This window comes from Pempheris klunzingeri, chromosome 16 (genome assembly GCF_042242105.1).
Source record: "Pempheris klunzingeri isolate RE-2024b chromosome 16, fPemKlu1.hap1, whole genome shotgun sequence".
Lineage (NCBI taxonomy): Eukaryota > Metazoa > Chordata > Actinopteri > Acropomatiformes > Pempheridae > Pempheris > Pempheris klunzingeri.
In genome coordinates this window covers 1,598,108-1,611,517 of record NC_092027.1, presented here as the reverse complement: position 1 = coordinate 1,611,517, position 13,410 = coordinate 1,598,108, and the positions used below count along the sequence as shown (strand labels likewise).

At 46.8% G+C, this 13,410-nt stretch overlaps 1 protein-coding gene across 2 annotated transcripts; it reads left to right on the top strand.

The window, feature by feature from the left end:
• Positions 1 to 761: 761 nt before the first annotated feature.
• LOC139215434 (zinc fingers and homeoboxes protein 1-like) lies at positions 762 to 13,040 on the top strand. 2 transcript variants are annotated; one of them, XM_070846399.1, is made up of 8 exons: positions 762 to 841; positions 2,142 to 2,624; positions 3,723 to 4,355; positions 5,104 to 5,230; positions 6,216 to 7,451; positions 8,221 to 8,352; positions 9,449 to 9,912; positions 12,037 to 13,040. In XM_070846399.1, exons 2-7 carry the CDS (start codon positions 2,266 to 2,268, stop codon positions 9,902 to 9,904), a joined length of 2,943 nt encoding a protein of 980 aa, XP_070702500.1. In that variant the 5' UTR covers positions 762 to 841; positions 2,142 to 2,265; the 3' UTR covers positions 9,905 to 9,912; positions 12,037 to 13,040. The 2 variants fall into 2 exon arrangements, with proteins under 2 accessions (XP_070702500.1, XP_070702501.1); XM_070846400.1 differs by having other exon boundaries at positions 9,449 to 9,916.
• Positions 13,041 to 13,410: the final 370 nt, after the last annotated feature.

Sequence of the window (13,410 nt, the reverse complement as noted above, 5' to 3'; positions counted from 1 at the left end):
TATTTAATTGAACAAAATCAGACATCAAGCAGTCATAATTAGAATCAAAGATCCATATCACAATAAGATAAGTACATGGTGGAAATAAAATGAATGAATATCATGGTGTATTTGACATTTGAGGTCTAATATGAGGATGTTGGTAAGATTTCAGCCATTATGTGGAAAGCTTATATATATATTCTATATTTTATCTATGCCATATGAGACTGCAATAAATAAATTATGACATATAAACACCAGAATCAACTATAATACTTAAAATTATTTCATTTTTGGTGCTAATGTGAAATATTATCGTAGCTGTGGCACTTTAATATATATATACATACAATATAGAGACATGTTAATTTTGCTGTCCACGGTAGTGAGTTAGATTTATTCATTTATTGGTGTGTTTGATTATTTATTCTCTACATTAAAGCGCATTTTTGGTGACTACCTCAGCGAAACTTTTATTTTGAAATGCTCGTTCCGGATGTGATTCTCGGCCGTTGCTCGCTAGTAGCGGCGGTGTGAAAAATGGCCATCGTCAGATTCGCTGAACTATCGGTGCCTTTTTTATTTAACTATCCTTTTTATTAGCAAACCAGCGGCGTAAAAAAATGCGAGTGGCGGCGGCGCTGCCCGAAACCGGAGCTAGCGGGCGGTAGTTGGCTCGTGCCCCGGCCGTTAGAGAGCCTCTGTGTCCGGCTGAAGCAGATGGGATCCTCGGTGTATTTGGGTGAAAAGGCGGAAGACTGCGCATCAACACACCGAACCGGAGATGCTACGAAGCTACAGCCGCTAGCCAGCTAACTGTTTGTTCCGAGATGCGGGCGGACGGCTGCCGATTCGCCAGGTAGAAACACACCGGTCACACGAGCCCCCACACGCCCGCTGCCACCGAGGGCTGACCCCGTTAACGCTGCCGAGCTAACGCTAGCTGGGGAGGGAGCCGCTGCTCGGGCGTTGTGGCTCCTCAGTGTCTGTTTATTTCTAAGCTAGCGGAGACAGGAGCCGATGACAGGAGAGTGTGTGTGAGTGTGTGTGTGTGTGTGTGTGTGTGAGGACAGGAAGTGTGTTTGGTGCTGCAGCCCCAGAGTTTTAATAGCAGGAGTTCAGATAAACATCAGGCGCACTGAGCTGCGGCAGAAGTTGCTCCACTATCTAGTCAGGTCATCTTTAAAGGGCCATTCCGCTGATTTAGTCCCCTGAGCCAGCAGGGCTGTCCTTGAGTTTGCTAAAAGAGGAGCGTTAATGTGGGTGGCGAGGTGAGGAGCCCTTTATTGGTCCACAGCAGGGGAATTAACCTGCAAAACATTATGGAGAGTAAAGGTGAGCAAACGAAGGCACGAGAGGGAAAAGTGCCCCCTCAGGTGTGCACTGGAGAACTGAAATGATTAATGGAGTTGCTGATTGGCAGAAAATTAACTGGCAGCTATTTTGAAAGTCTTATAATTGTGTTCCAGCTCCTTAAATGTGAGGATTTCCTGCGTCCCTCGCTGTAAATTTAATATCTTTGGGTTTTTGGAGTGTTTATGAAAAACTAAATAGATAAATAAGGTGCATGTGGAGCTCTGGGACATTTTATAAACCGAACAAATTATAGATCAGTCAACGATTAGATTGAGATAAGCAGATGAACATGCTTGGACAAAAAGCCACATACAAATGTTGATTTCTGAGTTTATTCTGAAAAATATAAAAGTGGACCAGGTAATAGTCAGGTCACACATCAGCCGCTGTATGTCTGTCTGTCTATTGCTTCACCACAAGTATGTTTGAGGTCCTGTAGACACACCAGAGAGCACTGACACATGCTTTTATACCTTAAAATGTCCCACTCAGTACATAACTTCATCACAATTATTTAAAAAGTGAACTTAAGGGACCCTTAAGTCACGTGTAACTCGGATTAATATAGAAAATAACAGTTGGTCTGTATATTCTGACCAGATTTATGCCTCTGATATTGGGATCCCTGAAAGTGTTCGCTGGGCTTTAACATCTCAGACTGAGACTCGCAGCTCCAGGTGTGTCAGGTCGTCATCAGATGAGCCGAAGAGACACCAGATCTAAACGCCACACGTCCTGAAACAGACGTGTTCGTCTTTGCTTTGTGCCTCAAACACTAAAACTCCACTTTGGCCTCATTTTAGGGATTAAAGACGAGAGAGGAAACATTTCGACTGACGACATCCTTCTTTATGGAGCAAAAACAGGACGACTTGAAGTGAGACAGCTTTAGTACTCGGCTACACGCAGCGCCCACCGGACCTCAGGATGGCAAGCAGGAGGAAGTCCACCACCCCCTGCATGGTTCCTCCTCGAGAGACGCTCGACTTGGATCAGGAGATGGAGGACGTCGCGGATGTGGCCGAGCCCGAGGACAGCAACGGCGTGGCGACCGTCTCCTCGGAGGTGTCCGGCCCGCTGGAGGAGCGGGGCGAGGACTCGGACGTCAGACCGGTGTCGGACTACTTCCTGGACTCCAACATGGCGGAGGGAGGCTACGAGTGCAAGTACTGCAGCTTCCAGACGTCCGAGCTCAACCTGTTCACCATGCACGTGGACACAGAGCATCCCGATGTCGTCCTCAACACGTCCTACGTCTGCATGGAGTGCGACTACCACACCAAGAGGTACGATAAAGGGCAAAACCCTCAGAATCAAACCTTTACGAAATGTCAACATATTTTTTTAACCATTAACCAGAATTTCCTGTTTCCAGCTTCTCTAATCGGAGGATTTAAGGCTTTTTTATGTCTTTGAAACTGAATATATTCGGTCTAGTTTTTTCACAGTTTATAGTTAAAACATTTCCTCGATCAGTCAAATAATAAAATGTCAATAATAGTTGAATAATTGAAATTTATAGATGAAATAATCCCAAACCAAACTGATTGTGAACATAGTTGAGTGAACACTAGACAGTACGTCTGATCAATAGAGTGAAGGTTTCCCTCTCTGCACCTCCAAGGAGCTCATTAGTCTCTGATTCCTGGTTAAAGGTTAAAAACTGTGGTTGTAGCAACGACTTTAAAGAACTTTAATCCAACTTGAAGGTCCTGTGGTGCACGCAGCCAAAAGGCCGTCATGCGTGTAAAGATTCTGCGTTTCTCATCGTTTGTTTCTCCAAAAACAAGCAAACAAAGAAGTCATGTCGCTCTGCCAAGGTGCATGCTGGTCCTGTACCTGCGTCACCTGTCCAGAACCAAAACTAAGCAAAATGCCAGTTAACTAAATGAAACTAAACAAAAGCAAATACTATTAAGCTCTGACCTAAATACAGCCAACACCTAAAACAGTTATTATAAATAACACAACAAACCTCCAGTCAAAGTTTCATCACAGTGAACCGAAGATCTTTTATTATATGAAATGAAACGACTTCCTTTGTCACGTCTGTTCGTTCTGTGGGTACAAAAGACGTCTGTGTGCTTTTATACTTCACATCAACAGTTTAGAAGAGATGCTAAAGGATTCCAGGGCCTGTAGGAACCTTGAAAGTGCTTGAAAAGTGCTTGGATTTTGAATTTTGCTTGTGCTACTCGGTACGACCTCTCGTCGTAGGTCCTTGTAGAAAGAGTAAATGTGACTCCTCGTTTGTCTCTGACCGTCACCATGGTTACGCTGAGACACGAGCTGAATAGTTTCTGTAAGTGAAAATGTGTTTTTTACCATCTGGTGCTTTGACTTTCTGATAAAAACGGTATTGATCCCGGTTTCTTCCCGCCCAGTTACGACACGCTGCTGGCCCACAACGCTCGCCTCCACCCGGGCGAGGACAACTTCACACGGACGATGGTGAAGCGAAACAACGAGACCATCTTCCAGCAGACGGTCAACGACCTCACCTTCGACGGCAGCTTCGTCAAGATGGAGGACGACGAGGCCGAGGAGACGTCCCGCAAAGGCATCGCCCTCAGCAAGACGCCCATCATGAGGATCAAGAGCAGACCGGAGCCCAAGAAGTTCACCGCCGCGCACAAGATGGCCGTCGACGACGTCATCAAAGTGGAAAGCGACGACGAGGACGACGAGAACAAGGAGCCGCCCACGCTGTCCCCCGCTCCGATGACCCCCGCTGCCGCCGCCGCCGCGCCCCGCCTCATCCCCGTCTCCACGCCGTTGCAGGTCCAGGCCGTCCCGCAGAGCATCGTGGTCAACAGCCCCAACGTGCTGCAGATCAAAGGCGGCTCGGGCGGCGGCGCCGTGCTGCCTCCCGGGACGCTGGCTCAGGTTCTGTCGGCGCTGCAGAGCCAGCAGAACAGCAGCCAGACGCAGACGCAGCTCCTCATCCCCATCAGCAGCATCCCCACCTACAACACGGCCATGGACAACAACGTCCTGCTGGTCAGCGCCTACAACAGGTAGGAACACCTGAACACCTGGAGCCTCTGCAGGTTCTTGCATTTACTGGCTCCAGCTTTTGTTTCGTCCAGGGCCACTAACAGCTCACACGGCCTCAGACACACCGCAGAGTCTTGGTGTTAGTGATGTTTCTTGTGTTTAAGCTTCTTTGAGCTGCTGCAAACAGTTTTCAGGATTCTTAAAAAGTCTGGAAAGTTTGGGAAAACGCTTGAATTCCTTGAGAAGTTTCTTGGTTTTCAACATTATCTGGCATTTCATGGACAGTAACGACTAAGACACGATGATAAAGGCTTCGAGAGTCCAGACATTTTTAGTTTAGGTTCCTTAAAAAGCTGCATGAACCCTGGATTATGATTTCTACAGATGAATCTGCCTAAAGTCACTTTAACAAATGTCTTGTTTAATCATCTTCTGACCCCAAAAACTAAAATATTACATTTACTGTAACATTTGGGGCATTTTTGTTTGAAAAGTGACTTTTAAGATGAATTGATTATCGAAAAAGTTGCTTTCTGTTGATGGAATAATCGATTAATTGACCAGTGGTTGCAGCTCTGCTCATGAACTAGCAGGTTTGATCTCATGTAGGCTGCAGAACGGACAGGTGTGTTTCTCCTGCTCGTAGGAATAAACAGAAAAGGACGCTGCGATGTGTTTGTAGCACCGTTTCACCATCACATCCTATTTGTGATCACTTGTTTCCTTTCCTTATTTTTGCTTCAGTCAAACTGTGGTTTTGCGCCGTAGGTTCCCGTATCCCTCGGTGTCGGAGATCATGGGCTTGTCTTCGCAGACCAAGTTCAGCGAGGAGCAGATTAAAGTCTGGTTTTCTGCCCAGAGGCTGAAACACGGAGTCAGCTGGACGCCGGAGGAGGTCGGTGCTTCAGCCAACGACACATCCACACCACCCTGTCTCAGGCTGAACTACTGCAAATGTCAGAGATGCAGGGAATCACATTTACCTCCTGATATGTGGAGATAAGTCGCACCAGGATGCTCGTGGCTCACAGGTGGCTTTGTTTGATCGTTGCTTTAGCTCCCCAGAGATGGAGGAGAACAATACACAGATACAGTAAACAACACACAGCAGTGGAAGGAAAGCTAACAGATGACAGAGTCTGGCACTGATTGCTGCAGGTATCTTGGAAAGTGCTTGAATTTTACTTTGGGAAAAAAAGCTGTAAGAACCTGGATTATGATTGTTACCAGTTAATGTGTAGATTATTTCTCTTAAAATCACTTCTTAAATCAAACTAACAGAGAACAGAGTGGAGAGAAAGCCTGAAAGATGATGAGGGAACAAGTCAAACTGGCGTCACATTTAAAGTGCAGTGTGAAGCACGTTTGATGGATCCTCCAGTGAAGTCAGATCTGGCTCAGCTGTTCAGATCAAAGACTTTCTAACCCCGAGAGTCTGATCACAGCACTGGCTTCTTATTTTGGCCGGCTCAGAGTCTGATGCTGAACGTTGGCAGATTATCACTTCATAAAAGTCATTTTTTGTGGACTTGCTGTGATGTAATTATCTCTTTATTGATGGTGGGACCTTCTCTGGAGTGGTGCCTTTCTTTCTTTACAAGTGACTTTGAATTGTTTTTTGTTTAAAAGTTTGTGTCACTCTCACAATTTGTGCTTTAACTTCATTACATGGTGTCAAATAAACATATTAAAGCGTTTGAATACATTTAGAAATATAGACCAAGTCACCTGTATGTACAGAAGGTTTATTTATCTGACTGAGCAGCCACATTAAGTCGCTATTCTGGAACTTTCCATCATATTACATGATCTTCATCTTCAGCCGATGTGTACAAGAGGTCCTTGAAGTTCACCGTAACGCTCTGAATCTGTGTGTGCAGGTGGAGGAGGCGAGGAGGAAGAAGTTTAACGGCACGGTGCAGACCGTCCCTCAGACCATCACCGTCATCCCCGCCAACATCGCCGCCGCCACCAACGGCCTGCAGTCCATCTTCCAGACCTGCCAGATCGTCGGTCAGCCGGGCCTCGTCCTCACTCAGGTGGCCGGTAACGGCGGCACCGTGCCGGTCGCCTCTCCCATCACCCTGACGGTCGCAGGCGTCCCCGGCAACCAGCCCAAAGCCGCCGAACCGTCAACGTCGGAATCGAGGACAGAGATGTCGGCCTCGTCGGCCAACGCGGCGCTCGGTTTGGATGCGGCGGCGACCAAACCGAAGAAGTCCAAGGAGCAGCTGGCGGAGCTGAAGGCGAGCTACGGCAGGAGGCAGTTCGCCACCGAGGCGGAGATATCGAGACTCATGCAGGTCACAAAACTGTCCAAACGAGCAATAAAGAAGTGGTTCAGCGACACACGCTACAACCAGAGGAACTCCAAGGATCACCACGGCGTCCTGCTGAGCGAAACCCCGTCCAGCAGAGCGCCGCCGCCGTCGGGAGGCCGAGCAGGAAGGACCAGCAGCAGCAGCCTTAACGACAGCAATGTCAGCGACACCAGCAACACGGCCCCCATCGTCATCGACTCCAGCGACGACGCCAGCGATTCCTCCCCGACTTCTGCCAACGCCCCGGGGTCGGCGGGTCCCCCCAGCGACCTGCGGGTCAAATTCCGCCACGCCTTCCCCGACTTCACGCCACAGAAGTTCAAGGAAAAGACTCCGGAGCAGCTGCACATCCTGGAGGCCAGCTTCCAGAAATCGGACACGCCTTCGGACGAGGAGCTGAGCCGGCTGCGCGCGGAGACGAAGCTGACGCGGCGAGAGGTGGACGCCTGGTTCACCGAGAGGCGGAAAATGCCTTCAGCGGGGCAGTCGAAGGACGACGACGATGCCGCCGCCGAGGGGGACGGCGAGAGGGTGAAAGCCGCGCCTTCGTCCCTGGCTCAGGAGCGGCAGACCACCCCACCCGCCGGCAGGAAGACGATGAAGAAGACGCCGGAGCAGCTCCACATCCTGAAGAAGGCCTTCGTCCGCACGCAGTGGCCGACGCCTGAAGAGTACGACCAGATGGCGGAGGAGAGCGGCCTGCCGAGGACGTACATCGTCAACTGGTTCGGAGACACACGCTACGCCTGCAAGAACAGCAACCTGAAGTGGTACTACCTCTACCAGAGCGGAAAGGTAAGAGAGTCCCTTCAAACCTTTAACCTTTAATCTTTGAGGTGTTTGAGGGAAGCTCCACGTTGATGGTGAGCGCCGTCCACACCGAGGAAGGGAACTGTAACAATAACTGTAAATACATCTGGTGAAACGATATCAGTGGGATCACTTTCAGAGCGTTTTGATGAACGACAGCCAATCACAAGCTGTTTTTCTAAGCAGGCAGCAGAGGAGGGACCAGTAGTAGAAGCTTTTCCCACACATGAACTGGTGTTTATGAAGGAGGACTGAGTGCAGTCAGTGTGTGTGTGTGTGTGTGTGTGTGTGAACCAGACTGCAGAGTTTAAGCTGGAATAGCTGCAGGACGTGAAACATAACGTGGGAGACGTAACCTCAGAGTTAAACATTGTTTAGGCTGTTTGCCAATCGCAGCCTACACTGATTTCTACTCAAAGACACATTTAGAAACTTCTTTTTAATTATTCATGAATTTCACCATCGCTGAGCCACTTTTTTTTTTTCTCCGTTTAAGATCTTTTCACTTGATCCTGAACTGTGAAACGTTTTGTAAGTACAGCTGTTGGCGTGTCGGAGACCTCACTGATGCACCACAGCTGGCTGAGCAGCTCTTGTGGGGAGGGCGCCACAGTTTTAGTCCTGTTCTCTTCCTTGGTGTGGACGGGCCTCTAGAAGAACAGTCACACTGATGTTTCTGCCTCTTTAGAGCTCTTTGAGCTGTAGTAGTCACCGACTCTGTACTGAATCTATGAATGAATGTGATGGATTTAAGGTGGACGAGGCGCTGAACGGTGGCGCCAAGAGCCAGAAGAAGTCCAGGAAGCGTTTCCGTGGTTGGTCCAGGAGGACGCGCCGGCCCTACCCTTGCAAACGCTCCCCACAGGGGGGCGCCAACCTCATCAAGGTCTGTGTGTGCAGTAGACACCCAGCTTCAGCTGATGCAGTCTAATACAACAGTCCAGTATGAACCACATCACTCAGATTACTGGTCTTTACTAGTCCTGGTCCTAACTAACCAGACTTAAGCACTCATGTGAACGTCCACGCCACATTGGCTGTTTTCTAGCAGCGAGCCTTGTTAGGACACGTCGTTAACGGTGTCCAGCTGTCTGTCTGGATCATTTTGTTCTTGAATTTAGGCAGCAGATACATTTGGGAGGTAAAGTTTGCAGTCTGTGTTCTCTCTGCAGTCCAAAGACCTGCAGCTGAGGTTAATTGGTGACTCTAACATCCTAAAGTGGTCTAGATGGTGGATGGATGGATGGAGGGATCATTTTTCAACTGAAGTGAGAAAAAGAAAACAGGATTTCACGGGCAGTGAAATATGAGAATGAACAGACCACACTGACTAGAATCAGTCTGACGTTATAACAAATAAAAACATTAACGTGAGGCAACGATTTAAAGGAAAAATGTGCTGTGGTCGCTCTGCGGGGTGCGGTGATCTGTCCCGATCAACGTGTCGCCACCGTGGAAGCGTGGACAGATCACCGGACTTTTTCTGAGTTTGTTAACGCTGCCCTGCGGTCCCACACAGACTGCAGGTCTGGTGAAGCTGAATCAGACCTCTGCTGCAGAATCTAAACCTCCTTCTCGTCACTGTAGACATCTAACAGGTTCCTTCCGCCCCAAACTGCTCCCTCCGTCTGTCACGGCGTCCTGTTGTCTGTAGAAACGGCCTCAACTTTGACTTTACGCATCAGATATACACCTGGTCTTAGTGAGAAGAGGTGTAGCTACTGTTTAGCTGAAGCTCCGGCTGAGGATACACTCCTAACATGCACACAGTGAAGATGTCAGACTATCTAAATCTAAAGTTTAAAGCTAACGTCGGAACCAAAGCAGGAGGATTTAAACATCCCATGTTTTGGTTCCAATTTAGAAAAAAATACAAGAACTTCCTTCATGTCTTTGTGTTGCTATAAACAGAATTAGAGCAGTAGGAGTTGTCACTGGTTTACTGTGGAGGTGAAGTTCATGTGAATGTCCTCCTCCTGCAGGTGAAGTCTGGGAAGGCGTTTCTGAAGGACTACTACCTCAAACACCGAGCCCTGAGCGAGAAGGACCTGGACGACCTGGTGACCAAGTCCAGCATGAGCTACGAGCAGGTGAGGGACTGGTTCTCTGAGACCGCCAGGAGGGTGGAGGAGGGCAAGGAGCCCTTCAGCGACGACGAGGCCGAGGGAGAGGAAGAAGAAGAGGAGGAGGAGGAAGAAGAAGAGGAGGAGGAGGAGGAAGCAGCAGAGCACGTAGACAGTGAAGGAGACATGGAGGTGAAAGAACAAGGAGAGGAGGCCACTGACGATGACTGCAACGAGGAGGAGGAGGAAGAGGAGGAGGAGGAGGAAGAGGAGGAGAGGGGGGAAGCCGAAGAGGTGGAGGACGACTATGAAACGATCCAGGAGGAACCTGAAGGCGTCAGCCAATCACAGCCTCAGGCCGAGGAGCAGACATGAGCAGACGGGTGAGTGAGTAAACTTTATTTGTTCAGAGGGAAATTAAGTGAGAAATATAAAATGTCAACAAGTAGAAACATACGTTGGTTGTCTGGACGACTGAGGTATAAAAAGAGTTGGTCGCTGTAACGTGATCCTTTGGGACAACTGCACCTGATCACAGTAGGTCCACCAAGAGTGCCACCAGACTCCACTGACAAAAACAGTAATTTTACCTGACAAAACGCAGGAGTTGCTGGTCGACCTCTGTCTCATTCAGTCACAGCAGAACACAAACAAACAGAAGCAGCAGTCGACCAGCAGCTCCTCTGTTCTACAGGATAAAATCACTGGTTTTCTCAATGGAGTCTGGTGGCTTTGAAGAGAGCGATGTAGCGGCTGTTGCTGGTCTACTGCTGCCTCAGTCGGTTAGTTTAGATAGACCTGAAAGATCCTTTTGGTTTAACCACAAACAGCCGTTATAGCGCGCTCTGCTAATTCACCAGACTGCATTCACTAAAACAGGGATTTTACCTTGCAGAACACAGGAGTGGCTGATCTACTGCTGCTTCTATTGGCTTGTTTGTTTGTGTTATTGTGTGCTACACAAATATTGTGTTGGATCCAAACAAACCCTTTAAAACACCAAAGGCACACAACAACACAAACAAACTAACCGATCGAAGCAGCGGTAGACCATCAATTCCCATGTTAAATCAGTGTTTTAGTGAATGTAGTCTGGTGTGTGTGCAGAGAGCGATATAACGGCTGTTCGTGTGTTTTACAAGACAGATGCAGTAAATTGATACGTAATCTATAATATTTATTGATCAGCCAGCTCCTGCATTACTTCAAAATGTTGCTTTATTTTATAGACTTGAATTTCATTCAGACAAAGTTTTCATACAACATCTAACGTGAGGTTTGCTGAATGAGAAGTCATGTGATAGAGGAAGCATGTTTGGGGTCTGAGGACTCCACCAGCCAGCCCTCCTCACAAGAAGCACCTTTATTTGACCCAGACGTTCCCTCCGGCCCTTCTGTCGGATCAGAGGCTTGCAGTGGTGGTTCTGTGTTTGTGTTGGAGAGCGGCACAATCAATCAGCCGACAATTCTGATTCTTTTTGAGGCCAAAATATCACAAAATGATCCGGTCCCTGCTTTTAAAATGTGAACATTTCCTGCTTTTGTCTGCTTTCTGTCACTGTAAATAGGAATAATCTAATAAATGAGTATTAGTGGGAGCACTAATAGTCAAAAACAAACCCAAACCGGATCACACCTACAGTCTCCCTTCAGTTGGACTAGCTCGGAAAAACCTCTGATGGAAGGCGGTAGGTGGATGCTCCGATGTTGAGCCACCTCAGCCGGCTCCGTCTGGCCCTCTGCGCCCAGACGCCCTGTAGAGGAAACTCTCCTCGGTGTCCTGGTCAGGGTCTCGTTCACCTGTGAGATCGACTGAACCCAAAACACAAATCTGTTGATCTACTAACCTTCTGGAGGTTTCCCGGAGACCCCGAGGCAAACCCAGGGCACACTGCAGAGATCAAGCAGACATAAAAAATAAGTTAAATTAGCTCCAGTACGTCTACTGAAAGTACCGCCAGACCCCACTGACAGAGACAGCAATTTTACTTCACAGAGGTCACAAACACTGAGTCACACTCTGATCTGTGAGCTAAAATCCCTGTTTTTGTGAATGGAGTCTGGTGTGTGTGTGCAGAGAGCACTTTTAGTGGACCTACTGTGATCAGGTGCAGCCTGACGTTAAATTCTTTAGTGCATAAAATACAGTCTTGGTTTGGATTTGATGCAGGTTTTCTACAAGGCCTTGAAAGTTTGGAAAATGCTTAATTTCAAACCCTTATGTTTTCAAGGTTAGAAATATACCTGAATCTGAGTGTAATCTGGTGTTTTGTCTCCACAATCACTCGTATGAGGCGGATAAACGGGTAAAAAGAATTACAATATTCACTGATTTCTGCATTGTAGTTTAGATGTAACGATAAAGGCTGCAAGAGTTTGGAAAGTTTTGGCCCAAGTTCCTTGAAAGTGCTTGAATTTTCCTTTTTAAAAAGCTGCGTTTGTCGACATCATTTCACCAGAAACCTTCCCGTCCTGATCTGATCTGGTGTTTTTCCTTCCTTTAACAGCGTGGACGTTGCTTCCCCCTCAGTGGAGACGACACGGAGGACGACGACAAGCGTCAGTGTTTCTCAGCTGGTGGCTCCGGACCCAAAGGCGGCCGCGAGCCGCTCGGACAGACTCGCCGCTCGGATGGACGAGAAAACAAACAAAAAACAAAAAAAACGCTGGGTTTGTGCCTTTGAGATGAACTTTGGGTCCTGATGCAGCTGAGAAGCACTGAGACGATGGCGCTGAGTTAACGGTTTGTTTCTGCCGATGAACTGTGGGGACCAACCGGACGCCAAACGCCGCCACGAGAGTAAGTCCCTGCTCTGCTCCTGTACAAATAACCAGGCTTTTATTTTGGTGAGGATGGCAGGGCTTTTATTTTGGCCTTTTAATGTCATTTTTCTTACAAGAGGAAAAAAAAATCATGTTTTAAGGTAAACTTTGTATAAAGGAAAAACATTTGTAAGAAGGTGAGACCTCGCATGGTTTTCTCATCGGTATAAAATAACGTTTTTCAGAATAATGGACCATCAGACCTTTTTCTCAAGGGAACGCCCCCCCCCCCCAAACTACGAAAACATTTTGCTGTTCTGAAACAAAAAGGTTTTTTTTTTTTTTTGTGAATAGACAATTCAAATCAGTGCCATTCTGTTTATAAGTTTTTGTTTTTAAATAAAAAAAAAAAAAAAAAAAAAAGTTTGCTGGAATAAATTTCCACGTCGACGTTTTAACTTTTTTGTATTTTTTTCCAAGTGATTTGTTAAAAAAAAAAAAAGTCTGAGCGACGCACGATGTAACGGGGACTGAATCCGTTGTATAATTATCCTGCTATTATGAGTTCTTTTTCAATATGGTGATATTTTCCATGTCAGCAGGTGTTTGGGTCCATTCAGCTTCGACGCCGTCAAGTCGGTGAATTTTACCTCCAAACGTTGAAAATCACTTAAAGGGAAAATCCACCTTAAAACTCCTCATTGCTTAATTGTACCCGACATTTAAATAGATGCGTTGTAGGATAATTGGAGAGATATCGACCAACATAAATACACATTAAATACTGAAAGCCTAATATCAGTGGTTATACATATAATATATATAAAGAAACGGTTTTATAAAAATTCCCAATTTTTTAAATTTTTTTTTGAAGAACTGTGACAGAATATTTACGTACTTTTCTTTAATTAAGCTAAATTGTTTGTTACTCAGCATTATTTGATATAAACCGTGATACTAATTAGCTGCGACGATGAATCGATTAGTTGTCGAAGTAAATTAATCAGTTTGACTATAATTATTAAAGATTTTATTTTTTTTGCTCTTTGACAGTAAACTGAATATTTTTTTGGACAAAATGAGACATTTGAGTTTACAGGAAACACCGATCGACATTA